Source organism: Cervus canadensis, chromosome 23 (genome assembly GCF_019320065.1).
Source record: "Cervus canadensis isolate Bull #8, Minnesota chromosome 23, ASM1932006v1, whole genome shotgun sequence".
Taxonomy (NCBI): Eukaryota; Metazoa; Chordata; class Mammalia; order Artiodactyla; family Cervidae; genus Cervus; species Cervus canadensis.
In genome coordinates, this window is record NC_057408.1 from 45,408,999 (window position 1) to 45,436,943 (window position 27,945).

General features: G+C 36.4%; 1 protein-coding gene across 2 annotated transcripts in view; it reads right to left on the reverse strand.

Annotated features, from left to right (window-relative positions):
- Window positions 1-27,945, reverse strand: part of TAF4B (TATA-box binding protein associated factor 4b) — an 89,541-nt gene that overhangs the window by 40,724 nt on the left and 20,872 nt on the right. For both annotated transcript variants that reach the window (XM_043444278.1, XM_043444279.1), the window contains 5 exons: window positions 25,428-26,045; window positions 18,897-19,032; window positions 18,092-18,194; window positions 5,279-5,448; window positions 1,583-1,713 (listed from right to left, as the gene is read on the reverse strand). In XM_043444278.1, coding sequence (XP_043300213.1) covers window positions 1,583-1,713; window positions 5,279-5,448; window positions 18,092-18,194; window positions 18,897-19,032; window positions 25,428-26,045 — 1,158 coding nt within the window. The remainder of the gene's footprint in view (window positions 1-1,582; window positions 1,714-5,278; window positions 5,449-18,091; window positions 18,195-18,896; window positions 19,033-25,427; window positions 26,046-27,945) is intronic.

Here is a 27,945-nt window from a genome sequence, read left to right on the forward strand (position 1 = left end):
TGGATTGAATAGCTAGACAGAATATCAATATGAAAACAGAGGACTAACACTATAAACCAACTAGATCTAACAGACATACTGAACACTCCTCCCCAACAACAGCAGAATACACATTCTTCTCAAGTGCGCATGGAATAGCCTCTAAGAAAGATGATATGTTAGGCCACAAGACGAGCCTCACTACATTTAAAATGACTGAATTGTGCTAAGAATATTCTCTGACAACGATGAAGCTAGAAATCAACAGAAGAAACACTGGAAATTTCACAAATATGTGGAAATTAAACAACATACTTTTAAATAGCCAATAGATAAAAGAAATCTCAAGGGAAATTAGAAAATAACTAAGAGATAAATGAAAACAAAAACACAATGTACCAAAACTTATTGAATGCAGCAAAAGCAGTGTTTAGAGGGAATTTTATAGCAATAAAGAAATGCCTCATTAAAAGAAGAGATTGTAAATAAGTAACCAACCTTATACCTTCAGGAAACAAAGTGAGAAAAGAAAGTAGGATCATTGTCATGGACCTTACAAAAATAAAAAGGATTACCAGAGAATATTATGAACAACTGTATGCCAATAAATTAAATAACCCAAAAGAAATGGACAAATTCCAGAAGTACACAGAAATAAATACTGACATTAGGGGTCTTTTTTTCTGCAGTTTTTTCTGATGATATTTAAGTCAGTCTAGCAAATTCTCAAGTGAGCACCTCAAACACACAAGTGAGCACCTCAACAACTATAAACAGTTCTCCCAAAATTCTAAATGAAGCAGAAAGGGGAGAAAATAGAATTATTTCCTCCAGGAAATTTTCCATAAGCATAGCTGATACTTCTCTAGATTCCTTTTAACCTACGTCTAGGACATCATGACAATGACCATTCTTGCAAACTCAAAACATTAAAAGGTTACCCATGTAACATGTATAAAATCTAGCTGTGAACATTTCCTGCTATGAGGGGAAAGGTTATCTTTTTCTTTTTTAACCCTCATCAACCAATATATTTGTTCTTCATCAAAACCATAATACAAATAAATCCAGTGCTTTCATCTTGATGATGGCAAGTGATCTGGTTCACACCACTAGGGATAAGACAAGGCTATTCGTGCATGTAATTTTTTAAATAAAAGTCCTCAATGCAATAGCTTAACTCACTGAAAGGAAACGGGAGTTGCCAGCAGAGTACGGATCACTGAAGAGAACACAGCTACCCAATATTTCCTTCTAACACATCCTCCCCTTTCCAGTCAAGAGCTTTAGGAAGAGAAGCCTCAGGCATGACAGATGCATATTTCAGTCTACACTAACATAGAAGCTTTGGATACTACTGAAACTCTATTTATTTGTCATGTAAACATATCTAAATAAGGCACATTAGGAATGAGATTTTGATTTTCTACCAGTATGAATTATGTCTCAACCATTTCCTTGAAAAATGTACCTAGAATATGAAAAAAAAAAATAAAAATAAAAAAAGAAAAATGTACCTAGAATATGAATCTATATCAAACAGCTACCTTTAACAGAACAAAGGGGCGAGAAGAGTTTGGTCTTCTCTAACGATTTCCTTTACCTTGTAAGTTGTCATTCGATGCTGAGCAATTGTAGTCAGTTTTTCTAGAAGGCCTCGTAATCGCTCCTGTGTTGCATGGGAGATCAAGTTCACAGCATCAGAATTAAGTTCTGTAATGTCATGCTTTTTACCTGTGGAAGCAGGGAAAATCCATTACGTGTTTTAGTAGAGGCTGATAATTGAAATAATTAGCACAGCAGGTATTCTGTTCCCCCTGGAAGTCATACCCATTATGAATAAAGGTTTGGAGATTATGATTTTCCTGGTAAAGTCACAACTTCAAAGATCTTAAGACATTACATTAATAAAACCTAGCCTGGAGCCTCAGAAAATATAGACATTGTTTCACTTAGCCTCTAGAATCATTCTCCTTGCAAGGTCATTTATAGGACAAAGTTAATAAGAACACAAATCAAGTCTAGTGTTCAGGGAGGAAAATGGTAACTGCAGAAATTAGTGCTGTATTCTGTTAATTTTAGTAATTAAAAAAAACAGAAAATTACATTTTGCCCTGTTTGACACTGGTAGCAATTTACAACATTTGTTTCCATGAATTCAGATTGTGAATCTCTGTTAATAGCTTGTCTACACGACACACCTATACTTTTTCTGTCCAATACCAATCATGCTTACTTTGCACTCATATTCTATAAATTGACTTGATAATTAGTTTACATGTTGAAATGAGTTCAAAGCCTCATCATTTTACTCATCAATTTTAAAAAACTTCTCTTTCACTATATCTCTTTCTATAAATAAACCAAACTTCTATTCTTCCTTCTGCTAACTAGGAAGAAAGTTTCAAGAAAACAATTTCGACCACATACTGCAAAGCAGAAGCTCATTTATAAATCAACCTCATCAGTATTTAAATAGCAGTTCTCCAGCTCAGTGAAACCACCTGTATCATCAGAGATGATAACCCTAAAGATACATGCAATTATGTAATCTCATCTAAATGAGTTTTCTAAGTGCTATTGTGTTTGTTTTTAACATATGTATTTACACAAATTTTAAAAATATAATATTTAACTTGCACTCTATCTGAAATACATTCTTATATACTCAAAGTGTGAATAAAGATTGCAAAAAAAAAGCTTTAATTTAAAAAGCCAACAAATCTTAAATATACTGTTTGATCATAAGAAATGCTGCCATAAGAAACACTGAACTTTAGTTCAAAACGTGGGCTATATTAAACCAGACAGAAAAAGGATATAAAACGATTCAGCTTCATCTGTACCAAACCTTCAAAACGTAGTTCATTACTTTTTAGCAAAACTGAATTCATCACCAATATACAATTCAAGCAAGGGGAAAAAACCGGAAAGTCAAATCTACTTTACTGAAACGTCAGCATAAATAAATAGTGGGGCCTTGTATAGCAGCAATAATACAATTTCAAAACAATCCAGTGATTAAAATTATGAATAAACATGGGTATGTAGAGGATGACATACCAGTTGATACTTTAAGAAAAACGAACATTTAATAACATATAGTGTCTGGGAAAAAACTTTGAAAATAATTTCATAAGTATAAAACAGAAGCTTAAGTTAAAGAAAAATCCATATTTCTAAAATACTAAAAATAAACAAGCGTTGGGAGTTGCAAACAATTTCAGGGCTTAGTGAACAATCAAATTTTCTAATATCCTCACTAAACTGACGATAAAACATGACACAATTACAAAGTTAAAGTCTCACTTTAAAATAAAACACTCTCTTTGGTAAAGTCATCATTAACTGATTAAGGAGATCAAGTTGGTGTTTGAAAGCTTACTATGTGATTTTACAGAAAGTCTGTGTAATTTAATTTAGGTAACTGGCAAAAAAGGAAGAACACTGGCATGTTTACTCCCCCACCATATTCAAGTAAGAAAATCTTCCTCCCCAAATTCTTTGGGTTAATTTATAACTCCTGTTATTAAAAAATGATCTTGGTTCTGACCTGTTCTGTGAACATGGAATTTTATTATAAATGAAGAACATTCCTAGAAATACATAACTCCATTCACTCTATGGTTTTTGTTTTAAAAGCTTAGGTAATTTAGAGGGAAGAAGTTTTGCAATTTTCCATCATATTAAATGACAAGCTTGTGTTTTATCACTAAGAACTGAAAATACAAAGATATATCCCCAGAATTCTCCTTGAAAGCAGAGGTTAGCAAACTAAACCTGGTCTCTCTTTATAGATACAGTTTGATGGGAATACAGTCTTTCCTATTAGTTCACATATTGTCTACAGCTTCTTCTGTAATATAACAGTAGAGGTGAGCAGTTGTGACACAGACTATATTTGCCCACAAAGTAGCAAATATTTATTATCTGGTCCTTTGCAAGAAAAAAAAAAACACCTGTCAATCTCTGTCCTAAAAGATCAAAAATGTTCTTTCAATACTAAAATTCTCCTATCATACAGTCAAGGTCTAAATCAAGCTAGAAATAAAATTTATACGGGGGCAGGGAATTGATAAAATTAAGTACGAATCGACTTGTGCTCCACCAGAGTTCTAAATAATTCTGTGGCTAAAAGCAGTTAAAACACCAGCAAATTTCCCAAGCCATCACAGAAAGGTATGTGCTTAGGCTTAATCCCAAATTAAGGAACCGCCTTCTGTACAGTACAAAACAGGACGCAATGAAGAAAACGAAAGAGAAAGAAAGAGAGAGAGGGAAGAAAGAGGGGGAGGGAGGGCTGGAGAGGAGAGCAAACAAAACACAAGCAAACAGCAAACAAACATTTTAGAATTAGCTTTTCTGAATTCCAATCCTTTTGAACTAATGTAAGTTCTACTTTTTCAAAATAAAAGGATAATATATACTGAGGTGAAAAAAGTGATAATTTGTATAGCATACAGTAGGAGCTCAAATATTTACTGGGTAATTTTCAAGTAGACTTAGAATATGTAACAGTCCTTAAATATACCATGGATGTATCAAACATCTGAAACTTCCACAGTTTTGTGTGAAGCCTTCAACACAGAACGCAAAGGTTCTTACTCAAGCATACTAAAAGGTCACTGGTGCTGGCCTCTCAAGTGGACATGGGTGAAGGAGGAGAGTTAGTCTCTGGCCAGCCCCTGGGTCAGGACACAAGAAACGAGAAGACACACACACAACAGTCTCTCTTCAATTTGTCTCTTTTTTCAGTTACCACTGTGAGTTTGCTATTAACAACAAAAATGTTTGGCTCCAGAATAAAACAGGTATGTTCTCTACCATTTCCTTTCACATACTTCAGGCCATCTAACAACTACTGGCCAGAGAGAACCCTGATATTCTAGTTTCACTCTTTTACCATAAGGATGGGTCTGAGTTCCAGGGTGGAGATGAGGAAAAAGGGACTTAATCTCGTTGGCTATTTTTTTGTTTCATAAACACAAATTTGTAACATAAATTACATGCCTAAAGGCCAACCAAAGAAGAACAGCACAGAAAAAAAATATATATCCTAAGTATATCTATATACTTATGATATTAACCACTACCTATACCAGAAACCACAGGTTGTATGATTTAAGTTACTTTAATAATTTTTAAAATAAAATATTACTGTAACACCCATGAAATCTTGACTACTTGCAGAGCTTTTGTTAAGCTTCAGACTTTCCAGAAACACAAACTCAGGTTATCTAACTCTTGATAATATTTTCCTTGGATCAGACAGTCTTACCAGGTCAATGATCATACTTACCAATGTCTAAAATTCGCTTTTGTAGAGCTCCAATGAAAAGAAATGGTTCATCTTTACAGGACTGAACGAGGGTGCCAACCAATTCAGAATTTGTTGCTAAGATACAGGCGTTTTCTTCACTGAGATTGACCCCTGCCATGGAAGTCACATCATTGATGTCATCTTCATCTCTAATAGAAAAAAAAAAAGGAAAGCTGTTTGGTGGTGGTGGTGGTATGTGAATGAGTGATTTCAAAGAGCAAGGAAGTGTAGATCTCTCCTTATAACTAAACACATTATCTTACTTAATTTATCTAAGCAAGAGAAGAAGTGAGGCATGGCTATCCCTCTCTGTCAGTCTTTAAAATTAACTGGTGTCTCTAACGTCTAGTACATTTAATATCAGAAAGATCGATCACAGACACCTTTGAATCCTGGTGCCCATCTCTCCCTCTCTCAGTTTAGTAAATAGGGTGCACTAAGAGGGATTTGGTCCAGTGCTCTGTGACAAACTAGAGGGGTGGGAGAGAGGTTTGTGGTGGGGGCAGGGACAGGATACCCATGGCCAATTCATGTTGATGTATGGCAGATATCAATGCAATACTGTGGAAAAACTGTCCTCCAATTAAAATAAATAATTTTTTTTCAAAAAAGAGGGATTTGGAAGTTAGTCTAAGTTATCCACAAACTGCCTCCAATGAAAGACAATGAAATAAAAACAGGTTTCTTTTTTTTCACCCAAGATGATTAAAAACCCCTGAAATATCCCCATTGCCCTCCACTGGTCCACTGAGGAGGAGAAACCCTTCGATCCTGAAAGGTCCATACCCGTGAAAAGGCCCTTGAGAAGAATCTCTCTAGACTAGCTATTCTGAAACTATATGGTTAAAACCAGCTTTGTTTTTCTGCTTTAGACTTTTGGTGTGCTTCATCTGTACCAATTGAATTCATTAAACCACCTCCTCGAGCAAATGGCTGCAAAGGGCTAATATTTAAGATATAAAATTATACACACATATGTAAAAGACACACATATAAGAACACAAAATATGTTTGGGCTCCTTGCATTGTGCCAGCAAAATTAATTAGTTGGTTTTATCTAATAGAATTGCTACATGGCTATGGGTACTAAGATGAGTATATTATGTTTAAGGAGAGAGAAGAGAAAGACGAAAGAAATACTAAAATTCTAATGGCATCCTTATTCTCCAAAACAGGCTTCAGCAATATGTGAACCGTGAACTTCCAGATGTTCAAGCTGGTTTTAGAAAAGGCAGAGGAACCAGAGATGAAATTGCCAACATCTACTGGATCATCAAAAAAGCAAGAGAGTTCCAGAAAAACATCTATTTCTGCTTTATTGACTATGCCAAAGCCTTTGACTGTGTGGATCACAATAAATTGTGGAAAATTCTGAAAGAGATGGGAATACCAGACCATCTGACCTGTCTCTTGAAAAACCTGTATGCAGGTCAGGAAGCAACAGTTAGAACTGGACATGGAACAACAGACTGGTTCCAAATAGGAAAAGGAGTACGTCAAGGCTGTATACTGTCACCCTGCTTATTTAACTTATATGCAGAGTACATCATGGGAAATGCTGGGCTGGAAGAAGCACAAGCTGGAATCAAGATTGCTGGGAGAAATATCAGTAACCTCAGATATGCAGATGACACCACCCTTATGGCAGAAAGTGAAGGAAAAAAAGCCTCTTGATGAAAGTGAAAGAGGAGAGTGAAAAAGTTGGCTTAAAGCTCAACATTCAGAAAACTAAGATCATGGCATCTGGTCCCATCACTCTCATGGCAAATAGATGGGAACAGTGGAAACAGTGTCAGACTTTATTTTTGGGGCTCCAAAATCACTGCAGATGGTGACTGCAGCCATGAATTAAAAGACGCTTACTCCTTGGAAGGAAAGTTATGACCAACCTAGATAGCATATTTAAAAGCAGAGACATTACTTTGCCAACAAAGGCCCATCTAGTCAAGGCTATGGTTTTTCCAGTGGTCATGTATGGATGTGACAGTTGGACTATAAAGAAAGCTGAGTGCCGAAGAATTGACACTTTTGAGCTGTGGTGTTGGAGAAGACTCTTGAGAGTCCCTTGGACTGCAAGGAGATCCAGCCAGTCCATCCTAAAGGAGATCAGTCCTGGTGTTCACTGGAAGGACTGATGTTGAAGCTGAAACTCCAATACTTTGGCCACCTGATGTGAACAGCTGACTCACTTGGAAAGATCCTGATGCTGGGAAGGATTGGGGGCAGGAGAAGAGGACGACAGAGGATGAGATGGCTGGATGGTGTAACTGACTCGATGGACATGGGTTTGGGTAGACTCCAGGAGTTGGTGATGGACAGGGAGGCCTGGCGTGCTGAGATTCATGGGGTCGCAGAGTCGGACACGACTGAGCGACTGAACTGAACTGAATGGCATCCTTAACACCATACATAATAAGAGGCATGTCACTGACCGTAACTCACGTACCAGTGCATAACAATTTACACAAACATGATTATATAAAAAAGATATTGTTTCTATTTATTGCATGGGCCAAATGATCTATCATGTGATTTCATATCAATAGATTTGAATCTCCCTGTAGTAATGCATTTGTGTACAAAAAACAGAAATGAACTATACCAGTTAAGTGTTTAAGATATGAAAGCCTCTGGTGTTCAACTTTAAAAAGCAGCATGTTAGGGCTAAGAGAGGGAAAGAGACCCCACTCACATAGGTATAAGAGTTTCAAACTAAATGAAAGAAAGTTAAGTGCTAGACACAGCAGTTGCAAGTGAAGAGAAAGAAATATGGTTCCACAACCTGAACAGTATATTTAAAAGCCTAACCTTTAAAACTGCGTCTCTGTAATAGGGAAAAGAAAACTTTTAAAATTAGTATCTCAAATCAACCAAATGAAATATACAATGTAAAGAAACTGTATAAAAATGGTTGGTCTCCACCTTATCAAATGTCACAGGGGTACTGTCAGAGGTATGGGATGCTGAGAATGGTTCTAAGAACTAATTTACCACCTATGTAAACAAAGAAGTATTCCAGAAACATCTGAACACTTAAAGCTTAAATGTAAGTACAATAGAAACTGTAAACCTAAAGATGGACCAAGATCCGAGTTAAAAAAATATTTTAAAAGGTCTAAGTAAAAAAATACTTTTTAAAAATCAAGTATCAAGAAAATGAAAAAACAAGCCATAGACTGGGAGAAAATATTTGCAAAACACATATCTGATTAAGGACTGTTATCCAAAATATATAGAGAACCCTTAGAACACAACAAAAAGAATACAAACAGATTAAAAAATGGGCCAAAGACCTAAAAGACAACTCACCAAAAAGATGGCAAGCATATGAAAAGATGCTCCACATCCTATGTTGTCAAGGAGATGCAAATTAAAACAATGAGATACCACCACACACCTATCAGAATGGCCACAAGCCTGAACACCAGATGCTGATGTGGCTGTGGAGAAACAGGAGCTCTCATTCACTGCTGGTGGGAACGCAAAATGGTACAGCTACCATGAAAGACAGTTTGGCAGTTCATTGCAAAACTAAACATACTCTTACCACATGATCCAGCAATTATACTCCTCAGTACTAACCCAAAGGAACTGAAAATTCACATCCATACAAAAAGCTGTGCATGGATGTTTCTAGCAGATTTACTCCTAATTGTCAAAACCTGGAAACAACCAAGATGTCCTTCAGCAGGTGACTGGACAAACTGTAGTAAATCCAGAAATGGAATATCGTTGAGGACTAAAAAGAAATGTTACCATACCATGAAAAGATGTGGAGGAAACTTAAACGCACACTATTAAGTGAAGAAGCCAAACTGAAAAAGCTACATACTGATGATTCCAACTATATGTCACCTTGGCAAATGCAAATTATGGAGACAATAAGACGACCTGGAGTTGCCAAGGGTTAGCAGAAAGGGATGACTAGGCAGAAAACAGAGGACTTTTTAGGACAGTGAAATATATAGTATCTGTATGACACTATAATGGGGGATATATGTCATCACACGAAAATGTAAAAACCCACAGAATGCATCACACAACAAGAGTGAATTTGCATCACACAACAAGAGTGAATTGTAAGGTAAATGATGAACTTTGGTTGATAATGATGTCTCAGTGCAGATTCATCAAGCATAACAAATAAACCACTCTGGTGGGGGATGTTGGTAATGATTGAGGCTATGTATGTATTAGAATTTTCTACAAGATACCAATCAATTTTCCTGTGAACCTAAATTTGCACTAAAAAATCATCTATTAAAAAAGAAAAAAGGGGCCAAGTACATTCGACTAAAAACTCTGTTCACTCCTAAACAGAATCTGTTTACTCTGAAATAGAATCCCAACCAGTTACTTATCGCCTTTAGGACAAAATTTTCTTCCTCAAAACAATGAATAACTTTGATTAGGGTACTTTCTAATGTCACTCTCAGCCACTTAAAAGAATAAGGGCGCTCTCTTTGGCCAGATAGAGAACAAATGCCAAGGTGTATTACGAAATGGGAAAAACTAAACAAAACAATGTATAGAACAGAGTGTACCTTGGGAAAAAAAAATACACACTTATATGGACATATCTCTGGATACACAAGAAATTCATCTCTGGAGGGGGAAATCAGGAAGCATGAGTAGGAAAGAAGACATTTTATATCACATCATACTCTTTTTCTAGGGGCTTTCCAGGTGACACTAGTGGTAAAGAAACCGCCTGCCAACGCAGAAGACATTAAGAGACACGGGTTTGGTCCCTGGGTCAGAAAGACCCCCTGGGGTAGGACATGGCAACCCACTCCAGTATTCTTGCCTGGAGAATCCCATGGACAGAGGAGCCTGGAGGGCTACAGTCCATAGGGTTGCAAAGAGTCGGACACAACTGAAGTGACTTCGCATGCAAACATGTTATCTTTTCTACCCTTTGAATGTTGTACTATATACATGGATTACTCAATCAAATGGTTAGTGATATCTTAAAAATAATATGTAAATAAACAGAAAAAGAAAACTGAAGACAGAGAAATATAATGAAGTTCAGAACATAGCCTCATTCTTTCCTTAAAAAACCCCCAGACTTATTTACGGTATACAGCACGTGGCCTTTACACACATGCACACAGCATGGTATGGTCACAATGTCAGCTGTGTGCCAGGTACAGAGGCCCTGTACACGGCACCTTGCTTCCACAGGTGGGTGTTCCCGCTGAGCCCCTGCTGAAATCTCACATAAAGACTGGAGAGACCAGTACCAGGCCTCCTATTACTAGCAGTCCCATGCACAGTACTAGAACTGAAAGTAATTCATCAGTGAAGAGACTGTCCCATGTCTTTCAGAATCTTCTTGCAGCCCTTCTCTGAAATCAGCAGGGAGCTAACCACCCAATAAGATTTGTTCTTGCCTAGCCATCCCCGCCCCTTCTATCTGGCCCCAAGCTGAACACAGCTCCCTCTAGTCCAGCTATCAGCTGCTATGGTTACAGAAGGCCGCATGAAGAGAGGGAGACCCTAAGGAGGGAAGAGGAAAGAGTACCACGATCAACAGTACCTGAACCATTTAAAACTTCCTCTTAGAGAGAAGGCAGACTAGAGGAAAGCAAAGACAATACAGTGTCATAGCAGCATTGTTGATAAGGCTAAAAAGACAGGCCAAGGCAGGAACAAAGGCTTTGCTGCTGAGGTAATTTGTGATTCTGGGTTGGTTTAATTTTAGAGGCAAAGAAAGTGAGAATCTCTGAATCATTCTTCAAGACCTCTGGTCTGATGCAGTATATTTTTTAACGAAGGTGTGAAAGACATAAGCCTGTTTGTTCTAAAAGATACACAAGAAGAAAATTTAACAGTGAAAGGCTTCCAAATTAAGATTCTGTCGGGGCAATAGGTTACTATGCAAAAGTTAAAGAAGTATTACCCAATCACCTGGCTTGCATTTTGGCTTCTGAAACTGATCTAATTCTTCAGCTTTTAATACAGTTAACTACCGCTTGTGCCTACTTTTTAAAATTGCTTCTACTTGTCACCTTATTTAACTTATATGCAGAGTACATCATGAGAAACACTGGGCTTGGGGAAGCACAAGCTGCAATCAAGATTGCTGGGAGAAATACCAATAACCTCAGATATGGAGGTGACACCACCCTTATGGCAGAAAGTGAAGAGGAACTAAAAAGCCTCTTGATGAAAGTGAAAGAGGAGAGTGAAAAAGTTGGCTTAAAGCTCAATATTCAGAAAACTAAGATCATGGCATCCGGTCCCATCACTTCACGGCAAATAGATGGGGAAACAGTGGAAACAGTGGCTGATTTTATTTTTCTGGGCTCCAAAAATCACTGCAGATGGTGATTGCAGCCATGAAATTAAAAGACGCTTACTCCTTGGAAGGAAAGTTATGACCAACCTGGATAGCATATTAAAAAGCAGAGACATTACTTTGTCAACAAAGGTCTGTCTAGTCAAGGCTATGGTTTTTCCAGTGGTCATGTATGGATGTGAGAGTTGGACTATAAAGAAAGCTGAGTGCCGAAGAATTGAAGCTTTTGAGCTGTGGTGTTGGAGAAGACTCTTGAGAGTCCCTTGGACTGCAAGGAGATCCAACCAGTCCATCCTAAAGGAGATCAGTCCTCAGTATTCATTGGAAGGACTGATGTTGAAGCTGAAACTCTAATACTTTGGCCACCTGATGCAAAGAGCTGACTCATCTGAAAAGACCCTGATGCTGGGAAAGACTGAGGGCAGGAGAAGGGGACGACAGAGGATGAGATGGTTGGATGGCATGACTGACTCGATGGACATGGGTTTGGGTAAACTCTGGGAGTTGGTGATGGACAGGGAGGCCTGGCGTGCTGCAGTTCATGGGGTCACAAAGAGTCGGACACAACTGAGCGACTGAACTGAACCGAACCCTCTTAAGATCTATAATAGCATCAAACTAAATCTTCTCTAGTAGAAAAAAATCACATTACTTTCCTGTTACAAAACATTTCATGATCCCATGAACTCAACCTGATATTCAAGGTCTTCCAGGTAATGACCTTAACTTAGCACACTCTCCTCTCCCATTTCTCACCATCAAATAGCTCCTACCGACCCTGGCCTTTCTCAGGCTATTCTCCCTTTCTTGTTCTAGTCTTCAGCTCCTTTTGCTTTATTATCTTTCAGCTGTCAATGCCCCATGCATAGTCCAGATCGACTTCAATTGCCTACTTTGGAAATGTTAGTTTGTTTTCATAATTTTAAAGTGTCTGTCCAATTACTACAACTTTTGAACTTCCAAGGGTACATTTCTTTTTATTTTAAGAAGATCAAGTTCTTCCTTTAGGTTACTAATCCCTGGTAAAATAAGTTTACCTTCAATATTCTTGTTTCATCACCTTTCAGCATAATCTCTGTGTTACCTACCACAGCCATTATATAAACTCACACAACATCCTGCTTACTCTCCTTTTATGCTTTTTCAAAGGTATTTTTCCCCATGGGAAATAATCTTTCTTCTTTTTAAGAAACATAGCATAGAATATTGCAGTATTTCTCAAACTTTAGTGACTTTAGGAACTACTTCAGAGTATATTCCTTCCCAGTTCATTCTGCATGTAAGCACAAAGATAATTTTTTCCTAAATAGCATTTTACTATAATAAAATCTGGCTAATAATTTTGCAAGCTTTCACAATCACATCTCTAAGTTTTCATTCATGTAATTTTGCTGTGAGGAATATTTAAGAACCTACTGTCTAACAAGAATTAGCATAAAGGCAACTCCTCCAAGACTTTTTTTTGTTGAATTTAACCCTAGATTTAGAATTAATTTGCACAGCTCAGAAGGGTGTTTCTTCTGTCTCCTGTCCTTCCAAGATTTTATCACCAGAGACAGTTTTCTAAGTCCTTCCTTGGAATGATTAACCATCTGTTACTATGTATAAATACATAATAAAACAATTAATTACATACGAATCAAGATAGAGCACATGTTTAACCTACACTAGAGAATCTGATTCCTGCAATAAGAAGAAAATGGGACATTAAAGTTGGTGGAGTAATATCTGTACAAACAGTATGTAACCTTGTCCTATGTTTTTTTCTAAGTGTCTTTTAAGGCAAATTTTTAAAAAAGCCACTTAACCTCTAGCTGTTACAATGCGTCCTAAGTTATACATGTATACATAAATATCCACATATATATAACATCCATCCACAAATATTTTATTCTCTCTCTAAAATATAAGGATTCTAAAGAAAAACTTTAATCATAAGACAGTATCACCTCTTCAAAAAAATCAACAATAACTCCTTATGATCATCAAATTTCCAGTTTCCAGTTTAAATAAAATTAACTACACAAACATGCAGAGGTACTGTAATATTTGTCACTTCTGATTCTGAAATATAAAGAATAAAACACGAATCTCTGGCACCCTCTGGTGTTTAAACACTATATAGCTTCCCTTATTCATCCCAGATGTACTGACAAGCACAACAGAAAATATGATTTATGCAGGGAAAAAGTCACAAAAATTTTCTTTTCACTTAAGTAGTTTTGAAAATACAGAGGGATATCACTCTATTAACCTCATCCAGTTAAGTCAAGACAAGATCTAATGCCATACACTATTAACATCCTCTTACCTAAATAGAGTCTCTTACTTAAACAGTAAATGAAGTGATATTAATACTACGTATCTGAGAAAGCAAACTTAACAAAAAGACATCACTATAAAAAGATATGCATAAAGTCACATATGACCCAAATAACTAGAACATATTATACAAAAATGAAAAGTGCATATTAGAGCTAAAATAAAACTTATCTTAAAAATAGATTATATCTAAGATTATAGATATTCCTGTTCTTTTTTGAAATTCATTATTTCAATAAATTTCTGAATGCTTATTATGAACAAGGCATTTTTCTACACATTAAGTACACAATGGTAAAGTTACAACGAACTCTCAGAGAGATTGGGGAGTATAAAGAAGGGTAAACAAATAAATAGAGTAACTTTAGATAAGTGCTTCAAGACAGCAGATGTGACTGAAAAAGCTACTTTACAGGGTTGGCCAAGCAAAGACTCTTTAGTCAGATAACTTTTAAACTGAAATATTAATAATAACTGTTATAAACAGAAGCTTTTAAACTGGATTGGTCCATATGAAGATGGGGAAGGAAAATGCAGGAAATAACCACATCTAAAACCTGTACAGCGGGCCTGACTAGTATGTATGAGGAACCAAAAGGAAGGGAGCAGAACTCCTCCGTCCCTAACACCAAGAGAATGCTGTACCTGTAATGGTCTGCCTACTTACAGTTTTCCTAAATATGGGAAAGAATCTTATCTTGCTTATGCCACTATTCTTCAGTTTTTCTGCCAGCTACAACCTTATTGAACTCTAATAAATATAACTATGGTTCAAGGTAATCTCAGTAAAAAATTTTTAAAAGAACTGCCCCGCTGATTTTGAAATTTATATGTAAAGGAAGAACAAGTCAAGACATTTTTGATAAGAAAGGAATAGAGAATTTATCCAGATATAAAAATAATGAAAGTAAGAGAAATCAAAATGCAAAAATATTAACACAGAAATAAAACAAAAACAGCAGTAAAATGAAATTTTAGAAATATACTCTTGAACAAATGGGGATTTACTGAAAGGTAAAGTAGCATTTCATATCAGAAAAGTAATGATGATGAAATCTTCAGTAACTATTGTTGATGTAAGCAACCCAGCCAGGAAAAGGTTATTTCTGCTTCAGCTATTTACAAAGATAGAATCAAGCACTACTGCTGATTTTGTAAAGGTCTACTGCATATATGGAGTTTGTATAGATATTTTGGAAGAAAATACACAAGCTCATCATTATAAGCTCAGGATAGGAAAAGATTTCTTAGAATAATGCAAAATTCAAAAGTTATAAAGGAGGAGACTGATAAACCTAGTTTTGTGATTTAAAATCTGCTAATGGTGACACTTTTGCATCAGGCATTAAGTGGACTAGATGTACCCACGAGAAATTAGAAATTATATAATTTCTAATGCCAAAATTAGGTTGGCATTCTAATTTAGACAAGTTTAAGACTTTTTCATTCCAATGTTGGGCGCACAGAAGTTGTCAAAAAGTATCAGTAAAAACAAGCACACTCTAAAGCTAGAACTTTAGAGTACACTCTAAAGCTAGAACTGCCTCGAGGGCAAATGCCCGAGGCTGGCACTAGTTTCCAGGCCTCTGTTAGAGTGGAGACACTAAGTCAGGTTCTCCAGAGCAGGTGCTACGTGGTGCCAAATCCTCCCTGGTTCCTGTGAGACAGTCACAGATCTTCTCTGGAGTAAAGCAAACTCAGCGGGCTGTCAGTTCTAACCTGATTTACCCATCCACCGAGCAAGGATATAGGACAACTGGAACAAATTCTTATACTTTGTGGTAGGACTGTAGTGGTGCAACCACATAGGAAAACAGATTGGCAGCTTCTTATAAAGTTAAACATAAACCTACTAAATGATTCAGCAATTTTGCTCATATATTTACACAAAGGAAAACTTATGTCCATACAAAGACTTGGATACAGATGTTTCTAACATCTTTACTCACAATAGCCAAAAACAGGAAACAACCTGAATATCCACCAATGGCTAAAGAGATAAACAATTCAGTGCAAACAACCACAGTGCATCATACAGTGGAATACTACTCAGCAATGAAAGGCAACAAATTACTAATACATGCAACAACACTGGATGTATATCAAATACATTATGCTGAGCAAAGGACACCAAGCGAAGAATACAAATTATACAATTCTACTTATTTAAAACCCTAGGAAAGAAAAATCAACAATGATAAGAAGCCAGTTAGTGGTTGCCTAAGGTATAATGAGGGGACTGGCTGGGAAGTATCACAAAGGAGGCTTTCAGGGTACTGAAAATATTCTATGTATCTTGACTGAGGTACTTGGTACATGAATTTAGTCTTTTGTCAAAACTCACTGCATTGGAAGACAATGATGACTGCCTAGGTCATCATCTTCCAACATTTACTTCCCCCAAGCAATACAGAACAATCACCACCACAGCCTCAGCACAACCTGAAGACAAAGAATATCCAACCTTCAAAACAAGAATAAATGAAAAAGCAAAACAACAATTTCCAGTGCACACTTTCTTGTCCAATGGCAACCGATTCCTCAACTCACTCACCCTATCTCAAGAGGTTTTAGGCAAAAGCAGACTGAATAAAAATTGCAGGAGAGAGACCAGAGAACTAGTGGCAGAATAAAGGATGAAATATACCACTGGCAGGAAGATAAGTACATCCCAAGTCAAAAAATACTAAAGAGGTGTCCTGGTAGATCAAAGCATGGACCACATTCAATTAATTTCATCCAAACAAGAGATGACTGAGAAAACTCCAGAGAACAGAGTGAAGGTGAGCATTTTAATATAAAAGTAGAACTACAACTAAAGTATTGATGGGGATGAGGAGGGGGGATTAATGTACAAATGCTTACATACTATGACAAATAATGCAACTAAAAATGGGAGCATATAAAGAAGAAAATAGAATATCCACACACAGATTTTTAAGTAAGCAACCGGTAAATTTTAAAAAGTATCGATCCAAGAAGGACAAACATAAAACTGTAAAACTTCTAGAACAAAGAACAGGAGAATTTCTATAACCTTTGGTTACACAAACATTTCTTATATAAAACATGAGAAGCATAATCTGCAAGAGAAAAAATTAATGAACTGGGCTTCAGCAAAATTAAAAACTTTTGCTCTGTGAAAGACACTGGTAAGAGAATGACTTGGATCTTGAACATATATAAAGAACTCTAAAAATGCAAGCACAGAAAAACAAACAACTCAAAAGAAAAATGGGCAAAAGATTACTTCACCAAAGAAGGTAGTGTTAAGGATAGCAAATAAGCACAAGAACAGATAGATGTTCAACATCTTAAGACTTTAGGAAAATATAAACTAAAATGAGAGTGACAATAACCACTGTATACTTAGAATGGTAAAAGTCAAAAGAATTGGCAATAACAAGTACTAAAATTGGAGTGCAAGTCTCCTCATTGCTGGTGGAAATGAAAAATGGTACAGTCCCTCTGATAAACAGTTTGAAAGCTTCTTAAATAGTAAAACACATACTTACCTAGTGACCCCACAATACTACTCTTAGATGTTAACTACAGAGAAATGAAACCTATGTTCATAAAAATCTGTGTGGAAATGTTTACAGCAACTTTATAGAATCATTTGAAAACTGGGAACAACTCAATGTCCATCAACAGGAAAACAACCAAATTTACATTCAGATAATGAATACTGTTCACCAGAACAAAATAGCAACCTTATAATAATCAAAATGATGTAGATGAATCTCAAACACATGCTGAGTGAAAAAAATCAAATGCAAAAGAGTAGATAATGTAATTTTCCATTTATGTAAAGTTCAAGAATGGACAAAAATGATCTATGGTGATGGACATAAGAACAGTGGCTGCCAGAGGCAAGGTTGGAAGTAATTGATTTGAAAGGAGCATAAAGATGATGGATATGTTTAGCATCTTGGTCTGAATTAAGATTACACAGGTAAATGTTTGTCAAAATTCATTGAGCTCTACACTTAAGATCTGTGCACTTTACTACTTATAAATTATATTCAGTAAAGCACTGTTAGCTTTTTCAAAAGGCATCATTAAATTTATTTTATGTAAGTATTATTTCGTCATCTCTTTTGTGTTTTTAAAAAGAATATTAATTTCTTAAATCAGACAAAATTTTGATCATTGAATTTCTTTACCTGAAGGATATTGTTCCATTCTCTTTTATTTTGTTTTTCTGAACAGATGATTGAAGTGACAGAATTTTATTTCCTGGAAGAGTAATTTGCTTTAGAATGGAAGCTATAAAAACAAAAGAAGCCAGAAAAAGTAAAATGAAAAAAAAAGCAATCACACATCAGGAAAAAATTTAGGACAATAGCTATTTTCAATGCATAAAGAATAATCAAAGAAAATTTCAAAGCTTTCTAGAACTATATTTAAACTCAAACATTACAATTAATTTATTCCCTGCACAAGAAATCACAAAATCAAGACCTCTCCATTTCTTTTTATATGTTCCCCAAATTGTCTAGAGAATTACCAGCATTACAAAAATACTATGAAGAATACTATGAAAAATACTATGAAGAAAAGAAACATGTTATACTATATCTTTTGTATTGGTGGATTTTAAAAATACATAAAGACTCTTATCCTTTGTAAGACTGACTTCCAAATGTAGAGGGAAAAAAGCACAATTTTAATAAAAGAAATAAGGCAACAGCAAAATTTATGTTAAAAAAAGTACTATATTTACTAGTAGATTGTTTTATCTAGTTACAAAACACCATGAATGGTGTTGATTTAATCTAAAACAACATACATCCCTAAAAGTGGCTATGTACAAAGAATATAATATTAAGCTATTTTTCAGTCTTCTCTCATAGGTCTCAACTTAATAGAAATCTCTCTTCTCTGAATATAATGGTGAAAAAAAAAAGTATAGAAACCCATCATGTTGCAAACCCAACATGACAGGGCAGAGATTAGTTATAAATCTACCTTGGGAAAACTGACTGGTAGGTATTGTAGTGCTCACTGCCACCTTCTTCTGTCCAGGTTTCTGGATGGTCAATGCTGGGGAATGGGTAAGAGTGGTCACTTGTTTTGCAAGACCTCCTGAAGGCTGCTGGACTACCTGAAACAACGAGAACTATTAATACAGTCCTTCAACTAGACCTGCTTCAGAAAAGAACAAAACTACAACTGCAACAAGAGAACAAATGACTGTCCTCATTTAACCATACATACCTTTACCTTAGCATCATAAGAAAGCCTACTTAAAAGTTTAAATTTGTATGTTGTAAATTTACCTAGCTCAAAAGTGAAAACCATGATAATCTCACACTGTAATTTTCAGAGTGGAATTCAAACTTACACACGGCGCAATTTAAATCTCCAAATAGATCTTATTTTCATCCTTTTAACTTACCATGGAAAATTTCAAAGACATACAAAAGCAGAGGGAACAACAACAACAAAAAAATGAAAACACCTATAGCATTATTACCCAGCTTCAGCAATGATTAATTCATCTCTATCCCTACCCACTTCTCCCCACCCTCAATTATTTTAAAGCAAATCTCAGGTATATCTTTTAATCCATAAATATTTCAAAATATACCTCTAAAAGATAATGACTTTCAAACAGTTGTTTTTTAAAAGCATCTGAAAGATAGCAATGCTAAAGGCATTCTCCAAGATAACAGTTCAAGAAATCCACAGGGTGAGGGTTGGGGATAAAAGAAGAGAAATTAAAGTAATAGCAGAGCCTTATTTTCAGCTTCAAAGAAGAAAAAAACAGAATAGTAGAGTTTCATGCTTTCACCTCAAAGAAAAAAAAACAGTCACTATGTATTTGAGCCAGCTATTCATAGCGAACTATTTTTAAGTCCTCAAACTCATACATGGCTAATATAAATGATCTAGTTTCATAACAGAATTCTGGAGGTTAATTTATTCTATATGCTGGGCTTAATCGCTCAGTTGTGTCCGACTCTTTTGCAACCCCCACCAGGCTCTTCTGTCTGTGGGGACTCTCCAGGCAAGAATGCTGGAGTGGGTTGCTACGCCCTCCTCCAGGGGATCTTCCCAACCTGGGGATTGAACCCAGGTCTCCTGCATAGAAGGCGGTTTCTTTACTGTCTGAATCAGCAGAGAAGCCCATAATTTATTCTATATTCTTTTACAAATAAAATTAAATCTAGTGCATATTACTAAACAAAAGTAATTTACAAGAAATCCAAAATGTCCCAGTAAATAATCATATAGGAACTAATGCCCCTAGAGGAGAAATACAAGTTGGAATAATTCGATTGTCATGATTCTATGAGAACTGACTCTTGAAAGAGAGAAAGAACCCTTGAAAACAATTATGTATTTCAGTTGAGATCATACTTTTGTATCCTAAAGTTCTAGGAATCAGATTTCAATTCTACAAAGTAATATACATTCAGAGTCCCACTTATGCATTCAGATGAAAACTCAAAACAAAACAAATACTCCTAGCAACTCTGACTTATCTCCCTATTGTTTATTTTCTTCCCTGCTATCTTTTATTTGGTATTGTTTTCATATTTTGATTATGAAAGGTAGTAATAAAATGTTATTAGAAATTTGAGTTAGTTTTCAAACCACTTTTGATACTTTCTCTCTCTCTCTCTCTCTCTCTCTCTCTCTATATATATATATATATATAATGATAACTACAGCATAGAGGCTGGCCCCTAAGGTGAATGGAGGCTCCAGGCCTCTAGGGGACCAGCCAGGAGGCATGGGGTAGGAAGGCCAAAGGAACCCAGCATCAGCATGTGACCCTGACACAGAACAAGTAGGGAGATGAGCCTTCACATGGGCTCCAAGACCGGGGCTGTGCATGGCCCAGTCTAGGCCCAATCCAGTGCAAGTTCATGTACACGGCAGGAGGCAGATGCGTCCACTGATTTAACAATCCTGGATCCCCATCATTCCTCGTCCTAATGACTGTAACACTTGGGAGCATATGTGCAGCATATTCCTGAACACTTGCTGAACAAAATAAAATACCACTAGTGAGAAAATATAAAACAACTCAGCAGCAGTGTTCTTTCAAAGAAAGTACAGTTTTAGACTATAATATAAGGCATATAACAGAGACTGATATTGAGAGAGATGGAAATTGGTCCAAGGATGATAGATCTGCTCCTACTTGGCAAGCGAAACAAAGAGCTATTATTAGAAGAGTCAGTGGTTCTGGAGGTATGCAGGTAGAGACAGACTGGGAAGGGAGAGAAGGAAACTTCAAGGTGATGGTAACATTTCTATATCTTGAAAAGCAGACTTGAGTTACAGAGGTAAGCATCATCAAGGGGCTTCCCTTGTGGCTCCGAGGGTAAAGAATCTGCCCGCAATGGGGGAGACCTGGGTATGATCCCTGGGTCAGGAAGATCCCCTGGAGAAGGGAATGGCAACCCACCCCAGTATTCTTGTCTGGAGAATTCCATGGACAGAGGAGCCTGGAGGACTACAGTTCATGGACTCTCGAAGAGTTGGACATGAACTAAGCCACTAGACTAACACTTTCACTTTTAAGCATTGTCAGAATTTATCCAATGACAGATTTAAAATTTGTGCATGTCACAGTATATACATTGTAACTAAAAACAAGAAAAAGAGTAAAGAAATATTGATTGGCAGTTAATAATATGCACATATCAAAATATTTTAGGAAGAAGCCTTTGAAATGTATCAAAATTAAGATAATTGATGAATGAATAAATCAAGTAGAGCAAATGTAAACAGTAGAATCTAGGTGGCTGGTATACAGTGTTCATGATAAACCTCAACTTTGCTATGTTTGGAAATTTTCATAATAAAACATTTTCTTGAATAAGGCAAAAATAAGACAACATATACACTGTAAATATAGTTTCAATAGTTTATTTTCCATGAATTCTGATGCCCCCGTATTAAAATAAAACCTAAAAAAACATATATTCTTCAAGTAAATTTAAATGAGCTGGCATTAATCAATCTATGTTAAGACTATTGTTATGTAAACTCTGACCACATTATAGCCTATAAAGATTTTTCTATGCAATTCCTAATTATATATGGCAAATAAAGGGCAGCAGGCTTTATTTGGACTCAGCCTCTTCACCCAGTCTTTCATTAGTCCTATCTTAGTGGTGTTACAATCAACAATTGAATTCTACCTCTCCTCTCACTCTTCTAACAGCATGCAAAAAAAGGTGAGAAAAAAACCAAACCCACAAACTGATTACTCAAGTTTAGATCTAGGTCGGTCCAATAAGAAACTGAGAGTGAACCATTTGACTCAACAAAACAATAACCCTTGTTTTGTTTCCTACTCATTATGCTTCTCCTTCAAAACAGTTAGTTATGGGACAAAAATCCTATTCAACAACAACAAATCTTTCCTAGTATTCTGGGTTAATTTATTTTAGGAGATCAGTTTCACTTCAGTATAATAAAAATGAAAATTACCACATTAATAATGTACTAATTAGTTATTTTTCCCTTATATCGACAAAACAATAGTAGTTGGACAATGATTTGTTGAATGTACTTGGCCACTTATTTATCAAATGTCTACAATTCTGTTAAGAGAGAAATGCAAGTAACACAGTCACCTGGAGAAATATACATCTGAAATAAGGGAAATATCTATGATAAAACTAAACTCTGCAATGGTAGATTAAGGAGCTTCTTGTAACTTAAAAGTGTGACATTTAAAACATTTTATCAAGAAGGAAGAAAACCTATAGAATTCTTCAGAAAAATCTGTACAAGCTAGAAAAGGATAAAGTACTAACGGGAATTTTAAAATTCATGATTATTAAAGGAAATAAACCACACAAACTTTTACACCTGACACTGAACAACACAGTCACATTTGCATTGTTCAGACCATTACTGGAGACTGTATCCTGAGTTTTATGGACCACAGATTTGATCCAGTGTGGCAATTCTCACATTTTAAATAATTATTCATCATGTTTCTTATAAGCTGCATTGAATACCATCTTATTTCTAGCACGCTGAGTGTCTTCCTCCTCGCTTCAACCTAGGATTAAATTGGACTAGTTTGTAATGAACTCACTAATGATATTCTTAAACTACCTGAGTAACACTATTTCCAACCTAAGTAATACTAAGGTTCTAAATTAGTTGATTTGAAAGAGCATTCAAGTTCAATCCTCTCTGTGGCATTACCATATAGAACAGCTTATGCTGTTTTGTGCCCCAGGTAAAAATCTGCTGTAAAACAGATTACAATGCATCTTCAGAGTCTAGCTGCTCTGGATTTTGCTGTTTTAAACAGTAAGGTAGGAATACTGACATTAAATCTGTTGATTAAAACTGAAACAAAGGCCAAATAAGAAAGCAGAATTCATAAGAAAACTAAAACATTTCCATTCTTTTAAGAATCAAAGTAGAAGTTTAAAAATCCCTGAAATGTACCAATGGATTTTGTTATGTTTTTCTTGATTGAAATAGTTTCTAATGCATAACAACTCAAGCTTATGAAGTGTAAATGCTGTCAAGATATTATTGTTGCTTAGTTGCTAAGTCATGTCCAACTCTTGGTGACCCTATGGACTGTAGCCTGCCAGGCTCCTCTGTCCATGGGATTTCCCAGGCAAGAATACTGGAGTGAGTTGTCATTTCCTTCTCCAGGAGATCTTCCTGACCCAGGGATTGAACCTGTGCCTCCAGCATGGCAGGTGGACTCTTTACCACTGAGTCATTTTGGAGGCCACAAGATATTATTACCTGACAGTTTTCTGTTTCAAGACATTCTAGAAACCTAGAAGTTCTTGCCATGAGCACCATAATTTAATGGGGAAGACAATGTATTCTACTTTGAGATCTATTGCTTGAGTGTCAGCAGACTGTTCCCTTAAAATTCTGGGATTCTTAGTTTTCTCCATCTTACCTCCATCAAAATTATTTCAAATTCCACACTGCATACAAGGTATGTTTTTAAAACTCTATGTAGCTATGAAGTGTTATTTCACTGAGGGGTGGATATGCTACAGATTTTCAATAAAGATGAGCACTGATTCAAGAATCAGCTATGACACACAAAGAGGATCTCCATTCTCTCCAGTGTTACCAAAAGCAACCTTCCACTGGGGCATTTAGGGTCTCCATTCTCTTCAGTGTTACAAAAAACAACCTTCCACAGGGGCATTTACAGTTCCAGCACCTCCCAAACCTGGATGTTTAGACAGATGTTTAAGAATCACTGCTTCTAAAGGTTTTATCTCTTAGATTAAATTCAGACACCCAAGAGAAACACCATGAGGCAGGTACATTTTTCCACTTAAAAATCAGAGCCAGAGTAGGAAGGGATGAAAAAAAAAAATTAAGAGTCTGACTAGTGTCCAAACTGATCTTTCCTCTTTTATTCTACACCTTCATTCTATACCCAAGGTTTGCCCTCTGCCTCAAAGACCATCATCCATAGATACTAATGTTTTGTTCTGATCACATAAACAAGGATGGGAAGTTTACTTAATTTTAATACTCCAAAAAAGCAGAAAACACTAAAAAAAAAGAGACTCAAAACACAGCCGTTAACATGGAGGTTTATAAAGAACAAGTGCAATCACCAAAAATCAAAAAAGAACAGTTAGTTCTATTATAGGATAAGGTAGGTGAGAACTTTATTTAAAAAACATAATTTTCAATTAATTCACCATGTACTGTCTCCCACAGCTTAACAGTACTTTCAGTCTCCTGATAAAACTTGTCTTGAGTAAGGTTTATCTAAACATTAATAAATAAACAGCACAGATTTCACTCAAGTTCTTTTACCCAAGAACTTCCCAACTTACAGAGTTCAGGAGAAAACACCACTTCTTACTCATCTGCTCCCCTCATTGTCACCTTCTCTCCTTAGCAATTTTAAAAGAAATGTTATCATAACATCACCTATGTACTAATAACAAGCCTACCAAAAATATTTAATCTGAATCTAATCTTGAGGAAACGATTACACAAAAGGATATTCTGAAAAACAACTAGCCCCAAGCACTTAAAATTATTACAACACAACGAACAACCACAAAAGGTTGAGAACTGTTCTAGACTATGGGAGTCTGGAAAAAAAAATGACAAGGGTAATATGCAATTCTTTACTGGAAACATCAGGAAGCAAACTAGCTATAAAGGAACCTGTTGGGACAACAAAGAAAATATTGTGCCTGTATTAACTTCCCATGCATGATAGTATGTTGCAGTTAATGCAAAGAAAAAGAAACCCTTTTTCTTAAGAGATACACAGTATTTAATGGTGCAAAGTCCCAATTTCTGCAAACAATTCTTAAATGGTTCAGGAAAAAAATTATGTGTGTGTCTGTGCCTGTGACTAGAGGGGAATGAGACAAAGCCAACATGTTCCAACGTTACCAACTCACCAACCGTGGTCAAGGGTACACAGGGGTTGATTTTACTAGTCTTGCCAGTTTTCAGAACGTTGGACTTTTTCTAAAGAAGAAACTGAGGAAGAAAAGAAAAGTTACTCACTAGTTGTTTGACTTTGACTGCCTGTGGGATACCGGCTGGCTGGGCAAGCACAGGGCCCGGCTGTGCGAGTTTGATTTGGAGTGGAGGGCCAAGGACGGGCTTGTCGGACGTGGTCCCAGCGGAAGTAAGAACGGGCTTCACGGACGGAAGGCAAACAGCTGCTGCTGAGGTTTTTCCAAAAGGTACCGAGGGGAGCGCCAGCGTCACCGCTGTGCCGGAGACAACCGGCTTTTCAGGCTGCAGAGAGACTGTTGTCACCGTGTTCTGCAGGGAGGTCACCAGAGGTTTTGGAGCCTGCAGCACGACAGTGCCAGCCGTGGTCCCTCCAGGCACAGCAGCCGGCCCCACAGAGTGAAGTGTCACGACTCCAGTGTTTGCTCCCCCTGGACCAGCAAGTGGTTTCAGAGTTTGCACGGACACAGTTCCGGGCACCGCGGCTTCCGAACCACCAACAGGCTTCTCAGGCTGGATGGAGGAAGCTGCCGTTGTTACCACGGGAGAAGGTGTTGATGTCGTGGTACAGGTAGTAGTGACCACCTCGCTAGAAGTCTGCTGAACGCACTGCTGAATAAAGCTCTGGGCATCAGGCATCAGTTGTCGTAAGGCAATCACACTTTTCTAGAAACAGGAAAGAAAAAAACAACAACACTGGTAACTGAGTGAGCTCTAGTAAAATAGAACTACTTTGTGTGCCGTTATCTCGACAACATAAAAAGTATATCAATGTTTCAGCTGAGGAAATCTGTTATCAATCATTTACCTTCTGTCAATATCCAGGATACAAATAAAGCTCCAAAGTGCTTCATTTTTCAATTCATAAGTATTATGTCTCAGTATTAAGCTTATAGACTGTAGTATCAATTTGGTATCAAATATTAGTATGATAAAATAAAACACTTTATCCTACTTATTTGTATTTATCTAAACCCCATTAACAGATCACCCATAACTTTAGTATCTACAAGTTTGTTTACAGGACAGCAGAATCTTAAAAAAAAGTTTTTGTTAAATAACTTCCAAACTGAATAGAAACAGTCTTTACATGAAAATAAAACTAACAGAAACAAGGTCAATTTTCTTAATTGAGCTAGAGTATTTTCTGACTGGATTTAAAGTTTGGGTCTCTCTTTGTATCTTGCTGAAAAAAAAAAAAAAACAGCTTAAACTAAAAAGTAGAAGGTTCTCCCTTTTCATCCCTGGGATTTTTATTTGCTTTTAAGTTAGAAAAAAAGATAAAAAAGGAGAAGGCTATAGGCTATCTTTTGGTGTACTCTTGAGCTGTTCTGGAAGATTTCCATGTTTTGATACTTATATTCAATCAGACCACCTTTACTTAAGAAGCAAATGAGAACTATGGCTTCTCTTCCCTTCTTTTCAGTTACTTCAGTTACTTCTTTTACTTTTTTTATTTAAAAAGGCTGAAAAAATTTTAAACCGAAGGTTTTCAGTTATATATCTACAAATAGTATCAAAGAAAAGAAAGTCTCTCAACACTATTTTCCAAAACTTTAAAAATGGTAGAAAATAAGCTGCTTTGAAAATACATGAACATGTGATTAATTAAATTTAAGTAAGAAATCAAAGATGGAGAAGACCTGGGAAAAACACATTGGAGAGACATGCTAAAGTAATATGACTTAAAAAAATAGCAATAAAAATATGTATGTTAAATAAATACAATATGTATGCTATATTATCTCTTGATTATCTGGCCAGAGTTAAGCTTAAATGCCAAATCCCTCATCCCAGTGCACCATCCAACTGCCAGAGTGCCCAAGGATATGAAAAAAACTATTCTCCAGAAAAAAAAAAAGGCTTTGTTACAGTCCTCACAAAACTGATGCAAAGTGCAAAAACTTAATGGTAATATTTGATAACTTTAAGGTAGTGTTTTATAGGCCTTAGAGTCAGGCTAAATTCTAGGCCTGTGTGTTTAATCAAAAGTTAACTTGAACAATTTTCTCACCTCCGAAATGGAAAATTAAATCCAAACAATACAAATTAAAAAACATAAGTAGCTAGCAAAGCACAGAACACATAGGGGGTACTTCCTTATTCCCTTCTTCTCCCCTACAGTCTCCAATGAGTATGAAACACAGATTCAAATTACACAGAGTTGCCAGTGTCACACACAGCACCTACAGCTCACAAACCTTTTGCACTGAAGCACCTAAGGAAGAACGGGCACTAACTTCTCAGTCGTGAGGGCTACCTGGAAACGTTATCTGATGTTCAGCACTGTGCTGATTCTTTAATCTTCTCTTCCCCAGACCAAGTCTGCTCAGGCTAAAACACTCTCAGTTCAGATCAGATGTCTGGCACCCTCCTAATTAACATGATCAGCCTCCTGGTGACAATTTCTACTATCTTAATAGCCTTAGGAGAAAGTGTGGTGCCCCACCCCCTTTCCCACTCTTCTTTCATCTTCACGAAGTCTCGCTCGTCTCCCCTAGACAACCATGCCAAACTCTTCTAAAGGCAACTCTTCCTTCTGTTATTTCAAAATGGATGGGAGGAC